This window comes from Lactuca sativa, chromosome 4 (assembly GCF_002870075.4).
Source record: "Lactuca sativa cultivar Salinas chromosome 4, Lsat_Salinas_v11, whole genome shotgun sequence".
NCBI lineage: Eukaryota > Viridiplantae > Streptophyta > Magnoliopsida > Asterales > Asteraceae > Lactuca > Lactuca sativa.
The window spans coordinates 408,282,329-408,297,706 of record NC_056626.2 but is presented as its reverse complement, the minus strand read 5'-3'; the positions used below and the strand labels follow the sequence as shown (position 1 = coordinate 408,297,706).

Here is a 15,378-nt window from a genome sequence, read left to right as displayed (position 1 = left end):
CAGGGTGTTGACCATGAATTTGACCTTGACCTGAGTTGACTCTTGAAAGGGTTATGAGTATGATATAGTAATTAAGGAAGGTTGTTATGTGTAGGAGTTTGAGGAGTTTGAGAGGAGTTGATCCCAACATCGAGGACAATTCAACTACTACACGACATTGAGGTGAGTTACCTTCCAGTAGAAGTGGGTCTAAGGCACCAATGTCGGCCCACCGGTAGGTGATTATAGATGAGACAATTGTCTTTGTGATAATTGTTTGATATGCCACTACCTGATATGTTTTATGTGCCAATATGCTATGTTATTATGTGGTAGTGGTAGGGTGAAATAGTCCCCGGTTACCGGTTAAAAGAGACCGAAGGGGAGGCCAACACATATATATGCTAGGTAATATATGATTGTTATGTTATGATAGAGTATTATGTGGTAGTGATAGGGGTGAAATAGTCCCCGATTACCGGTTGAAAGAGACTAAAGGGGAGGCCAGCACCCAGATATACTAGGCAGTATGTAACGACCCAATTTTCATGACCAAAAATTTCGTTTTAAAAACATTACTTTAGAAAATATTAAAAACTAAAAACATTTTCTGATCAAATCATAACACAAGTGAACCATGTCTAAAAGTCAATTCATTCATTCAATCAAAATATCAGAGTACAAATCCCAGTGAAGCTCGTAAATGCGGAAACCGGAGAGTGTGTGTGTGACATGCTGCTACCGCGCCGGCTCCTTTCCCCTAGCTGAGGAGGTACCTGAAACCAAAACTGAAAACTGTAAGCACAAAGCTTAGTGAGTTCCCCCATCGTACCACATACCATACAAACACGTAACATACATACTACCAGGCTATTCTGGGGTGCTGACTACCCATCGGTCCTAACAACCGACCACAGGGACTGGTCCCCTCGTACTACCTCTATCGCATATAACATAACAAGCCAGCATGCAAACATATCATCATATTCTGTCAGACGTATCTAGGGTGTCTGACTACCCTTCGGTCCTAGCGACCGAACTCGACTACTATCACATACAACATATCACGCTAGCATATAACATATCATGTAGTAGCTATCCTAGATGATATCACAAAGACAATCATCTATCATACGTCTCCTACTGGTGGGTCGGCGTTGTGGCCTTAGACCCACTGCTACTGGAAGGTAACTCACCTCGAAGTAGCTGCTGATCTGATCAGAAACTGACTGCCTACTGCTGCTGCTGCTGCTCCGGAAATCCTCCGGCTGCAATTCCCACAATATACCCAATCAAACACTGCTCACTGACCTTTGGTTAAAATGACCATTTTACCCCTAACCATGCCCTAAGCCAAAGTTAGAGTCAACTTTCAGTTGACCCGACTCGCCGAGTTGGCTTTCCAACTCGCCGAGTTCATCTTCATCCGATGAACTCTTATGCTAAGACTCGCCGAGTTGTATGAACAACTCGCCGAGTCTGTTCTTGATCTAAGGAGATTGCCTTGAACTCGCCGAGTCAGGGCATTGACTCGCCGAGTACCTCCATAGATGAGTTAAGCTTCCGACCCACTGAGTCACACCCCGTGACTCACTGCTCACTCGACACTACGAAAAGGGGACAAACTCGGAGACTCGCGAACAGACTCGCTGAGTCGTTGCCATGCATCCACTAAATACACATATTTGCTCGACTCCAGTCCATGCCATTCACAGATCTGGACTTCTAGGACACGAATCACACGTAAAGTTTCCAACTTTACGTGTGGATATTCACCAATATGGATTTTAGGGCTCAAAATGTCTCAAAAGGGTAGATCTAGGGTGAACAAGCAACATGGGGCCATAAAGCTAACATATCTGAGCTCCTGGAGCTCAATCTTGCCTAGATCTAAGTGCCAAACAGCCTATTACGAAGTAATTTGCACATACAAACTTGGGGTTTGGCTCAAGAATGACTTACATGAAGTAATAAGCATAGAAACAGGGGAAAAACGGGTTATACCTCAAAGGAACTGCTGAAAGAGTGCAAAGATGCCTGGATTCCTTTCCTTCCTCTTGATCTACTTCCCCTTCTTCCTCAAAACCTTCAAGAACACACACAATAGCCTCAAACTCTCAAGGAACAAGCTTAGAACGAGGGTTTGGAGCTTCTGGGGAGAGAATGGGGGCTGGCCTGGGCGGATAAGTCCTTTAAATAGGGTGCAAACCCCTGAAACTTAGGGTTTCATCCAACAGCTGTGACTCGCCGAGTCCAGGATATGGACTCGCCGAGTCGCCAACTTAAACATGTCCTGGGTCCCGCATCCACTCGGCGAGTCGGACCTATGACTCGCCGAGTCCAAGGCTAAAAGAAAGGAAATACTCAAATAACATTTACGTACCAGGAACCGGGTGCTACACAGTATATGATTGTTATGTTATACTAGATTATTATGTGGTAGTGGTAGGGGTGAAATAGTCCCCGGTTACCAGTTGAAAGAGACCGAAGGGGAGGACAGCACCCATATATGCTAGGCAGGTTACTGGTTGAAAGAGACCGAAGGGGAGGCCAACACCTAGGTATGTTAAGCATTATGTGATTATATGGTATGTGGTATGATGAGGGAACTCACTAAGATTCGTGCTTACAGTTTTCATTTTTATTTTCAGGTAGCTCTTCATCGAAGGGGAAGGAGCCGGCACTGTAGCAGTGCATCACACACAGGATTTCCGTATTATGAGATTCTTGGGATTGTACTCTGACATTATACTATTTTTATAGATATGGTTTTGAGACATGTGATTATGGTTTTATGAAATGATGTGACTCGATGATGTTTTCTTATAAATGTTTTTTTTTTCTAAATCATTATATCAAAAATTAAATTTTTGGTCTTGAAAAATTGGATGTTACATGAAAGTTGATTATAAGGATTGTTGGCTTTCATAGTGATGAAATAAGACTTAAAAGAGATGTTTAGTTCAATTAAGATTGGATAGTGGGTAACATCTTGTTAAGGGTATGTGTGTGATCGGAATAGAGAGTAGAAACTCTGTTCGAGGAGATTGATGGTCGATGGAGTATGTCCAACGTACAAAAGTACTTTCTAAGCGCCAAGTCTTTTTCAAAGCTTTGTATTTTAGGTGCTACTTGTGTCGGGGTATTATTATGTTATGGGATACGATTCCTACTCATACCAGGGTACTATAATGTGCCAAAAGTACTATCATGCACAAAGTCCTTTTTGACACAATGGTGTGTCGGGGTACGGGAGCGTACGAGAGTACTTTATTAGTATTTCCCCATACCTTTTCTTTTGATGAGCTTTGTGTTTCAACGTTTCCTTTCACGAAGTAATTGAGGGAACTTCGTAAACTTCCTAGTAGAGCGTGTCAGTAATAAACCACTACTAGGTATGTCTGATGTTATATTGCCGGATAGGGTGAGTCTGGGGGTAAAATACCTCACAGTGTCAGACCACTGCTAGGCACAGTTATCTAGATAACCACCCCTAATTTAATTGTCTTGTTTTTACGAATGGAGGTTCGTAGTGAAACTTATTCCATTCTCCTCATTTGATGTATTTATTGATCCTCGTTTGCTGCTAGGGAATTTTAGAAGTAGCGTCATCAGTTTGTTAGTCATATTGATCCTTTAGGCTAGATCTTGTAAGATCGTTGTATAGGATCTATACGTGGGAATCGACGGGATGAGATAAATTGTTTTAGAGATATGATATATTTGTGTTAATGATAATGGTTGGATTTGTAGGCTTGAGATACACATTATTATCACATTTTAGGATTGAAATCCCTATGTACTCACCAGGTTTCCCAACATGACCCACTTAGTTTATTGTATCACATGTGGTTATATGAAAGATACATATTTCTGAGAGATTCTAGGAGTATCAGGACACTAGTTTAATTACTGTAAGGCTTGTAATATTTCGTTATGCTTATGTTTTTGTATTGACAATGACATCCCAATGCTTTAATATAAATAAAAATACATTTCTTCGAAAATGCTTTGATAATATCATTATCATGTTTTCTGGGGACAAATTCCGCAATATTATTCTTCAAAAAGGATACTATGATATTTAAATAAGCATAAACAAATCGGTATTTTCTGCTCGTGAAAATAGGGGTGTCACAATTAAGGTGTAGCCCTATTGGATCATGAGCTGTTAGCAATACCACTCAATAATGATTCTTGTGCATATAGATCCAAAAATTATGATGATTTATTTTTCAAGTATATTATTGTGACGCCTTGCTTGATCATGTACTTGAGGTCAGTACGATCCTTGTATTCCATAATGCTAATGTACGCCAAAATTGTTGTAAATTTTTGAATGAGAAATGAAATTTTTTGGGGTGTACTTGGTATGAAAATTTGGGCGTTACAGAGCCTTCTTCCCTTCCCTTTAATTATTTAGGTTTCCCGGTAAGCCAAAATATGAATCTTAAGGTAAATTGGAAACCCATCATCGAGAGGTTCCAAGAAAAACTCTCAGACTGGAAGGCCAAAACATGTCGTTTAGAGGGTGTCTAACACTGATTAAATCCGTGTTAAGCAATTTCCCTACTTATTATCTTTCTCTTTTTGTTGCCCCTTCAAGTGTGATATCTCAGTTGGAAAAGCTTAGATTAAATTTTTTGTGGGGTGGTTCGAAGGACAATAGGAAGATAAGTTGGGTTTCTTGGAGCAAGATCACCAAAGCTAGGGAATATGGAGGTCTTGGCGTTGGCTTGATGGGGGATCTAAACATAGCTCTCATTTGCAAGTGGTGGTGGAGATTGAAGATGAAAAAATAGTCACTATGAAACAAAGTTATCACAAGCATCCACAACTTGGATTCGAGATCTACATATGAGTTATCTAACAATTATATTAAGGGTGTGTAGAACAACATCGTCAAAATTAAAGTTGAGTTGGTCAAGAAATACATTCCGATGAGTGCTATTATTAAAAGAATTGTTAACTTTGGAGATGACATGTTATTTTGGAATGATGACCGGATTGGGTGTGGATTGTTGAAACTCACATTTCTTGACCTTTATAGTTTAGAATCGCAAAAGAGATGCTAGATTTCTGATCGAATATATGATGGTGGGTTTTCTTGGTCTTGGTCTAGTCAACCTAATCCACGACAAATTAACCAACAGATGAATATCCTTGAATCAATTCGACTAAACTCAAATAAAGACTCATAGACATGTGGGGTAGCTACAAACGTGTACTTTTTTTTGTCGGAGCGTGTAAATATAGATTAAACCCGCCTCATAGCATATTGGATGATAGCTCCTTTGTGTGGCTTAACTAAGTGCCTATAAATGTCTCTTGCTTTGTTTGGCGTGTAGTTCAAAACCGTATCCCCTCTACGTTGGCTCTCATAAATATGGGAACCAACACAACTTCTGTTACTTGTGGGAATGCAATTTAGTTGAGGAGTCTGTTGATTATCTATTGTGTGTGTGCGCTCCTTTGCGAAGATACGTGGGAGTGGATTTTTAGATAGTGTGGTATATCGATGCCTCTTTTTTGATAAAACAAGTGAGGTGCTAGAGTTTGTGGCGACATGGAAAATTTGCCCAAAAAAGGAAAATGTATTGGTGGGTATTTACTATGAGACAATTTGAAGTATGTGGAAAGCAAGGAACGATAGAACTTTCAATCAAATTCAGATTACACCAACAAAGGTCGTGACACATGTGTAAGTCAATGATGTTCATTTGGTTCAAACACAAGAGTATTAAAAAAACATATAATTGGATAAATTGGTGTATTAATTCACTCATGTAACAATCATAGTACCAGTGTTCTATGACTTCTATCTTAATATGTTGTGGTGATGTCTTATGATTTGTTTGGTTTTGTTTTCCTTTTCCTTGCCTAGTTGTTTGCTAAGTCGGACTATTTTTTTTTTCTCTTCTTAATAAAATTTGTTGATTAAAAAAAAGATAGTATTTAGTAAGCTTTGTGTCAAATAAAGAAAATAATTCAAAAGACAATCTATGTGGTAATGTGATTTTAATAATATTTAACCAACTTATAACATATGCTATCAATAGCGTGCTATAGCGGTGCTATAACGTTTTGCGGTGTTACTGAACCGCTATTTTGAAATAGCGTTTACGAATAGCGGTGACGCTATTAGCGACGCTATTGACCGCTATTTCCCACAAATCTCATCAGCGCTATAGCGGCGCTACACCCACTTTTACAATTTCGTACATATTAAACTACTCTGACAAAGAAAAAAACGATTGTGTGTTATTTCAATATCAAATCCTTATTTTTTTAATTAGTCCACTACATTTTTTGTCTTAATAAGTCCAAATAATAAATATAATTAATTACAAACTACAAGACAACAAATTACAATTTTCTTTTTTCGTCTGTTTCAGTACTAAGAAACCACAAACAACTTGAGTTGCGATGACATTTTGACATTTTTTGGTTTCCATATTACTATATTAGAATATTATATATAGATTATGTTATGTTTTTATATGATTTTTATGATATTAATTCTATATAGTATTAATAATCTAATATATAAATTTTGTATAAATATATAATATAAATTATACATAATATTAAAAAAGTCGTTATATTCCCACGATTTCAAATAACGGCACGTAACAGTTATTGAAATTTTGACAGCGATAAAGGCTTAGATTATAACATTAATAAATGCGAAAAAAAAAAACCAATGTCGATGATAATTGATCAGCAAGGACCAAATGTCTAATTTAATATACTACGACCAACAAAGCGTTCATAGTTTTTTTCTCAACTATTAATCCGACGGCTAACATTCGATCTACCGACAACACTTAATTTTATCACATGGTTTGTGCGTTGCGTTTACCAAACCTTCCCCAACCTGCCGACACGTGTAGTTACTCATATGAAGATGGCAATGCCGTAATAAAACAGCAACTTATGACCATTTTGAAAGGAGTCCAATTATATAAGTAGAATAAAAAAAAATCTAGATTCACTCTCTCATCTTCCGGGTTTCACATCCCAGGAGATAAAAGGTACCTTCTTTTTCTCTCACTTCATCTGCATCTTTACCTTTACCATCCCTAAATCTAGGGTTCTTTCTAACGACTAAATTTTGAACTGATCTGCAGACGTATTTTTCGCCATCTATCCCGCACCTTCAGGATCCGATCCTATTTTCACTACTCCAACCTCATCCAGGTTTGTCTTGCTATTACTTTCTGATGCTGTATTCCATTAAATAAATCTCTTTCAAAACAATTGATATATCTCTCTCTTCTTGGATCTACTTGATGATGTTCTAATTCTATGCTTCTGTATTGCAAATCTTTAAATCTCTTTTGGGTTTTGATTTTGGGAAATGTACCTGGTTGTCGTCTAGTGCGTTCGATTAGAATTTTACGAAATGCTAATTGTTTTTGTATACAAATTTAAACTAGAGTCTTCTGATTATACTTAATGTTATATCTTGGAGCTTATCAGTACGCCGGGTCGTTGTCCCTGGTATATATATATATATATATATATATATATATATATATATATATATATATATATATATTTTTTTTTTTTTTGCTCTCAGATGCAGTTTGTTAGGGTTTTTTTTTTTTTTTGTAAAATCGGTTATGATGCTTGAAATTATTAATTGTTTGGAACATGTACATGATTTTGCAGCATGGAGAATATGCAGAGTTATTGGCAATTGGGAGATGAACTTCGAGGACAATCAAAAGTTTCGGAGGATCAGCTATGGTATGCAGCTGCTTCAAGGTTAGCTGAACAGACAAGGTCAAAGGGTGAACGAAGAAACAATTTAGATCTTTCAAAAGACAGTACAAGGCCCAGAGAGAATGTGGTGTTTCAAGAGGAAAACAAATTTGAAAGCCTCAACTTGAACATGTTAAATCTGAATCTGAATCTGGAGATGAACAAAAATCCCCTTCGGTACAACACAAATAACAACATGTATCAGAAGGGAAACAATAGAATTATGGAAAACAACATGACTAGTAGCAAGTATCCTGGAAACAGTCACCACAACAAGGATATCAACAACAACAACGATAATAACAATGCTAATGCTGCTGCTGCTGCTGACAAGAGATTCAAGACCTTGCCTGCAGCTGAAACACTCCCTAGAGATGAAGTTCTTGGTGGATACATCTTTGTCTGTAACAATGACACTATGCAGGAGGATTTAAAGAGACAGCTATTTGGTAAAAAAAAAATTATCTGATATCATTGGATCCATGTTAATATATGCAAAATATGCTGCTGATGTATGCTACTGTGCACAGGTTTGCCACCAAGATACAGAGACTCTGTTAGGGCAATCACACCTGGGTTACCTCTGTTTCTGTACAACTATACGACTCACCAGCTACATGGTATTTTTGAGGTGTGTGGATTTTAGAGCTGTTTGATTTGTTATATATAATATAATATATTGAGTTGAAGAGTGTAGCTAATATGTTAATGAGTTAGGCAACGACATTTGGTGGTTCCAACATTGATCCGAGTGCGTGGGAAGACAAGAAGTGTAAAGGGGAATCACGGTTTCCAGCGCAGGTCAGAATCCGAATAAGGAAAGTGTGCAAGGCATTGGAGGAAGATGCTTTTAGGCCTGTCTTGCATCACTATGATGGTCCTAAGTTTAGGCTTGAGCTCTCCATCCCTGAGGTATGTAATTCTCCCTCTCATTATACATAATATATATCTTAATAATTTGTTGTGCTAATAATATGCAGACATTGGACTTGCTAGATCTGTGTGAACAGAATGGAGTGTAAGTTTTAGTTTCAGAGTGTTGTATTGTTTTAAAGTAAGCAGCAGCCATTTTCGTCTTCATGGAGCTTCTGTATAAGCGTAAGCTTGGGTGAAGTTGTTTTGTGGGGAAGCCAACGTGAATAAAAAGTGATTGATATTGTTATTGTGTGGTAGCCAGCAGCTTTGTTTGTGTTACTTTTAAATTTTAATAGCAGCAGCAGCAACAACCACCTAATCCTAATGGATAATGTGACTTTACTTTTTGTGTGTAATGAATGATATGACAAAAGATATATGATATAATTACTATCATAAATCTTAATTTATGTTCCTTTGGTTTTGGTTTTGGTTTTGGTGGTACTAGGAGGCTTGTTTGAATTCCCTATATAATATTAACCAATCACATGCCAAATTATCCCTCCATCCATTCATCATCCAACCACATGCCTTTTTTTTATTTTATTTAAAAAGATAAAAAAAAAATCAATGATTCTGCCAACCAAGAATAAGTGGCTTTCGGTTTTCATTTCATGTTCGCGCACGTTGGATTTTGGAATACTCTTGGACCAAGTCAACATGAGGTGGAGAGGTTTTTAGAATTATGTACAAGTACCAATCTCCTTAAATCATGCTTGTTTGTCTCTACAAAAGCAACCACCAAAACGTAAGATAAAAAGGGATATTGTAAAAACAATAATAATATTATTTTTTCTTTGCTTTTGCTTCCTAATTTTCTTTCAATTTTATAGTTTTATCTTTTTAACTTTCTATCATTGGTTCGTGGGTTTCTTTAAAGTGAATCTCACATAAAAACCCCTTACGCATGGCTCGGAGTTCCATTCCAAGAGATAAAGGAAACGAAATAGGAAGATTAGAAAAATATTGTTGCTTCATAGTTTCACTCCAAGAGAAAGGAAACCAAATAGGAAAATTAGAAAAAATCATTGCTTCTGAGTTTATTTATCAAAAATAAAAAAGAAACAGAAGATTTATGCTAATCTTATTTAGAAGCCGTCCCCCAAATGTAATTGGAATGAAAAAAAAAATCATTTTTTTCTTATATTTCTTTTGTGAACTTTGGAGCCTTAAAAACGTGATAAAATAAAACTGAGAGAAACAAAAAAGAAGATAAACCATAAAAAATTACATACTTAAGATTTTCTTGACGATATGCCATGAGAAAACTAAAAAATATGTTTATTTGTTTTTTCTTTCCCTTAGTTTTGGGGCAACAATTTATAGATTTTCAGAACATAATCAGTTTTGCTTACGTACAGGTGCATTTAAAGGTTTTGCTAAACTTGATTAAGATTTTATCCAATTTGATTTTCACTATATTATTCCCAGGTAACTTTACCCCATGTTGAAGTGTTGCACTAGCTACTCACTTATTAAGGGGATGTTTAGGATTGAGTTTGAAAAGAACTTACAGATTTATTGGTTTTTTAAAAAAACCAATAAATTTAAAAATATATCTATTTGGGAAGCTAGTAAGCAATTTTAAAAATAACTTTTTATCATCATGAAAAAATCATTTTTCAAAAGTAATATTATTTTAACGTGGGAATTTAGTTAATATTCATCTCTTCACAAAGATTCACAAAAATGCATAAAGTAATGTTGATGCAAAGTGTTTGTGGGATGCTGTTAGAACTGGGGAACTTAGCTTTAAGCTATGTTTTTACCAACATATGTGAATCGCGTATCTCAGTAGTGAAGTTTCCATGCTAAAATCGAGACATTTGAGCTATTTTCTTTGACGCCCACAACTCAATCAACTGCAACCGGCACCCAACTCAATCCAAACTTGTCCCATCAGGTTCGATGACACTTAGCATATGACATGTAGTCCAACAATAACATATATGATATATGAAGAGGTGCTTGCTTTATGAAACTGAAACCTTCTTTCTTTGATTCTTTGATCGGAATACGGATGAGATCAGAAAGGCCATCATATATGATATATGATATATATGTATGTTTCTTTATGTACCGAGTCCCACCTTAATTTAATGCCTTGAAATACATATTGTGCTATACCAACTAGGAGAATCACAAAATAACTCCAAGTAGGGTGACAAATGCACCATTTTTGGTTTTGTAACCTCCTTGGTGAATTGTAATCACCTCTCACCAAAACTACCATTGTAAATAGTGGCAATGTAAGTAACATTAACACCAATAAACTAAGCATGTCGAGAATGAAATACACTTTCTTCCCAACAAGCTTGTTATAGGTCGAAGTTTGTGTTCCAAGACTTCAACACGTGGAGATATCAACATATGTTGACCTCGGATGATGTGTACCTTTTGTATATTGTCTAGTTAGACTTGCATCTTGCAACCTAAAACCAAATGTTGTAGGATGTATGAATATTAAATTATCAATGTCTCCATCTGAGTAGTCCAAAAATATCATCTCCTTAGACAAAAGTCATGCAACTGTCCTCTCTAGTTACTACTTACTAACTGTATGTAATAAGCTACTTTCCGTTTAATTGCTTCAACTTTACAAGATCAAAACTTGTCCCAGATAAAGATAATTTAGTAATTTACACAACACACACGTCAACAAGTTTGTTTGTTTTATTTGCTTCCCCTGCATTATCTCTTCTTGTATTAGCAGCAGCAATAAGAAATTAATTTGTCTTTTCCTCTCCATTAGTCAGAGTCTAGTATCATAATAACAAGCAAGGCAGGGGTAGACTATGGACTTAACAACAAACTACAAGATACATAATATAACTTCATATTATGGTGTGTGTATCTATCATCCCTTCTTACATAAACACTGCTGAGATAAATCATGAAAGTAACAAAATATAACCTGGCTGTTAAATATGTTTAGCATCAGAAATGAGAAATCTAATACTACACACCTTCTCATCCAATCCAATCCAAATCTAATCACATATTATAACATCATGTTCAAAAGAGAAGCAGCACTTGTCATTCAGCTAAATTATTTTCAAGAAAATTTATGTGCTTCCATGGACAACTGTAGCCGGCTTGTGATTCAGATACCTGATAACTGCATCTTCAACCCTATACATACATATATATATATATATATATATATCCAAGCTAGTTTTGAGATTGTGAAGAAAAAATTATATGAGAAAATTAAAATTATATGAAGAAGAACATACCAGGGTTGATTGTAGAATTCAGCACGATGTTCTTTTTCAGCATTACGGCTTGCTTCACCAGCCACAAGCTTCAGATCTCTCCCTTGAGATTCAATCAGGGCATCAATAAACTCAACAGGCGACTGACTAAATCCAAGAAAGAAAGCTCTTCTTTTCCGATGTTCATTAATCTTGCGTATTGATGTGCATATTGCTTCATCACAAGCTTCAATCTCTTTGGTTTTTTCAGTGGTGGCCAATAAAGCATTCAATTCCCTTTGTACAGGAAAAGGGACATCCACCAACACATCATAACAAGCATTTCCAGCTGGACTGTTTCCAGAGAGTTTGATCCTGTGCTCCAAATGGATAGGCTGTGGTGGAGATAAATGATGTGAGATCTTCTGTGAGACCATGGTGAATTTCATCTTATCCTCCCCGAATACTTTCCTAAGAGCTGGATCACAATTAAAATAGGAAGGATCATCTGCATTCTGTAACTTTCTAGCCTTCACATAATGCCAGATGGCAGCAATGATTCTTGAGCGTGTGTCCACTTCAATTCCAAGAACTTCCATCAGAGCTAAAGAAAGCTTGTACTTTTCAGGCATATAATTCATCTCCAACCGTATATTCGCAGTAAATTCTTTGTCCCCTTTTCTTTTCACCTCAAATCCTTCATGAGGTGTTGGGGTTCTGGAACTATCCCACAAAATCATATGATTATCAGGATACATCCTCTGGTCCAATGAAATCGTAACTCTCTTGAAGAAAGATGAGAATTTAGGGTACATGGGGTTTGATTGCTGCATCATTCCAACTTGATCAGGATCCATTCCCTCCTCCAAGATTCTACCTATTATCTTCATCGTCCAAGTAGGTGGTTCATCATTCGGCTTCATGGGTATTTTACGGACTTGATTTGCAAAGGTGTTGAACACGTATATTCTAAGGGTTTTCTGAATGCAAGGAGGGTTCTTGATTGCTTCTTGGATGTCTATCTTCTTTCTTGCCAAAGCAGAATCCACACGGGACTCAAACTCAAGGAGCTGTGTGTAAAGAGCAGACTGTGGAAGAATTGCAGCCACTCTCTCTAGCAACTGCTTCTCTGGAAGCTTCTGCTTCTTTTTATGACGTGCAGCTGGTGTAAGCTCCATCATCCTCATGGGAGAAATGGTGTTGTTAGGATTCGACACCCCAGGTGGTCTTCCAACAGGTTTTTGAGGCATTCGTTTCATGCCAGGATTGCCTGATCCGGGAAAAGAGGGTGAATTAGTAGTAAAAGGTCCATGTGATTGATTGAGAGACATTCCTTGGGCCTGTAGCTGGGCTTGGAATTGGGCATGGTTGGCTTGAGCTTGGGCCATGGCTTGAGCCTGAGCTTTTGACTGTGCTTGAGCTATCGCCTGGGCATGGGCATGAGCTACAGCATACTGAGAGAGTTGAAACTGACTGGCGAAGGGAGATCCAGATGGTTGTTGGGGTTGGGACTGTGACTGGAGATGGGTGTTAGGGTTTGGTGGTAAAGAATTTCCGAAGGGGGTAGACACACCAGGGTTCTTTTGGGGATTATTGTTATTGACAGACATCACTTTATATAAGCACAAACCCTAACTCTTGCAAATGCCCACCTCTTTACACCAGTTGCTACCTCAAATATATATATAAGAAGGTCTAAACTGGAAGTCGATATGAACTTCCAGAAATCCAAATAAATCCTCAACTTATGCAATGCCCTAAAAATAAAAAGCTCAAAAGGATGACACCTTGAACAAATTCGATTAGATTAAATAAATAAAAAAACACCTCAAATTTGAAAGCAGAATCATACCTGAATGATAGATACTTGCGAATGAGGGAGGCTGTAGACGGTTATGAAAAGTAGAAATTAAGCAAACGTTTCTGATGTATGCAAAATCATGGATAAAAATTGTAGCAGAGAGTTAAAAGCACGAACAATGAAGAAGATCCGGCAGCAGATAGAAGCTCCGAGGAAGACGAATCCTTCCCTGTCACTAGCGTAATTAGGCTTTCATTTTCGAGATTGAAGACGGAGCTCTGCGACTTCCTTTTTGATATTTTCTATCTTTTTCCCCCTTTTCGCCATTTGTGACTTTGTGTTGAATATCAATTAAACCTCGAGAGATGTAGGGGTCCGGCCCGTTTTCTAAAACCGGGGTCCGGGGACATATCAAACGCCCTCGAAAAGGTTAAAACGGAGCCCCATTTATTACTTATTACAACCAATACAAGTTCTTATATGAATTTATGCATTTTAATAGAAATTATATATACCGTTTTTTTTTTTTTTTTACATATCCTCCTACCCAATTAAATAATGATATGTGTCATATTCGTATATTAAAATTTCATTAAATGTTACGCATATCATTATTTAATTAGATATGAGGATTTGTAGGAACAAAAAATAGGATGATATTTAATTTCTCATACATACTTATATCACATCTCTCAATAGTTTTTATATGGAGATCTCGAATGAAATTACAAATAAATTTAACTTTTGCTTTATTATTATTAGGCGAATATCCGCGCGTTGCGCATAAACACCTATATAGTTGAAGTATTTACAAATATATGATTTTTTTAAATATAACAATAACATTGTTAAATTTGATATAATAATTTGTATATACTAAATTGATATAATATATTGATTATTTTAAATTATATGATAATATATACATTTATTATAACTTCATAATTTCAATCGTTTGAATGACTTCTACTCGCGAGTTACACATGAATAAAATTAAATATAATATATGATTTGATGTTATTTATAATTGTTTTTATTGTTAATTAATTTTTTAAAATTTATTTGCTTAATGTTTTAATTTCTATCATTATAATTATTTAAAACATCAAACATTGTTTTTTTATTTTAAAGCTAACAATATAATCATTTATATAAAGTTGTTTTTAACTATTGTTATTGTAAGTTATTTTAAGCAACTTATTTGGAAACTTTAACGATTATAAAAATATATTTAAAAAATATTTTAGTTAAATTGAGATTAAAATATTATTTTTGCTTTTATCACTACAATTTATCATTTTTAAACATTTACAAAATATTCTTTAGTTTTTTTTTAAATGGAACTGAAATTTATATTTGAGTTGACATTGAAATGCGCATAAACACCTATATAGTTGAAGTCTTTACAAATATATATTTTTTAAAATATAACACTAACGTTGTTGTTAAATTTCATATAATAATTCGTATATTAATTTGATATAATATATTGATTATTTTGAATTATATGATAATATATAAATTTATTATAACGTCATAATCTCAATCGTTTGAATGACTTCTACTCACGAGTTACACATCAATAAAATTAAATATTATATATGGTTTAATATTATTTATAGTTGTTATTTTTAACCAATTTTTCAAAATTTATTTGCTTAATGTTTTAATTTATATCATTATAATTATTTAAAACATCCAACATTATTTTTTGATTTTAAA

At 35.7% G+C, this 15,378-nt stretch overlaps 2 protein-coding genes across 3 annotated transcripts; one reads left to right on the top strand and one right to left on the bottom strand.

Moving 5' to 3' along the window:
* Window positions 1-6,897: 6,897 nt before the first annotated feature.
* LOC111921422 (B2 protein) lies at window positions 6,898-9,071 on the top strand. The gene is made up of 6 exons (XM_023917007.3): window positions 6,898-7,013; window positions 7,110-7,179; window positions 7,654-8,195; window positions 8,277-8,377; window positions 8,464-8,658; window positions 8,727-9,071. Exons 3-6 carry the CDS (start codon window positions 7,655-7,657, stop codon window positions 8,766-8,768), a joined length of 879 nt encoding a protein of 292 aa, XP_023772775.1. The 5' UTR covers window positions 6,898-7,013; window positions 7,110-7,179; window position 7,654; the 3' UTR covers window positions 8,769-9,071.
* A 2,410-nt stretch (window positions 9,072-11,481) lies between these two features.
* LOC111921432 (SWI/SNF complex component SNF12 homolog) lies at window positions 11,482-13,996 on the bottom strand. 2 transcript variants are annotated; one of them, XM_023917018.3, is made up of 4 exons: window positions 13,834-13,996; window positions 13,708-13,738; window positions 11,898-13,612; window positions 11,482-11,793 (listed from the first exon to the last, which is right to left on the bottom strand). In XM_023917018.3, the coding sequence occupies exons 3-4, from the start codon at window positions 13,463-13,465 to the stop codon at window positions 11,727-11,729; spliced, it is 1,635 nt and encodes a 544-aa protein (XP_023772786.1). In that variant the 5' UTR covers window positions 13,466-13,612; window positions 13,708-13,738; window positions 13,834-13,996; the 3' UTR covers window positions 11,482-11,726. The 2 variants fall into 2 exon arrangements, with proteins under 2 accessions (XP_023772786.1, XP_042757489.1); XM_042901555.2 differs by having other exon boundaries at window positions 13,708-13,996.
* Window positions 13,997-15,378: the final 1,382 nt, after the last annotated feature.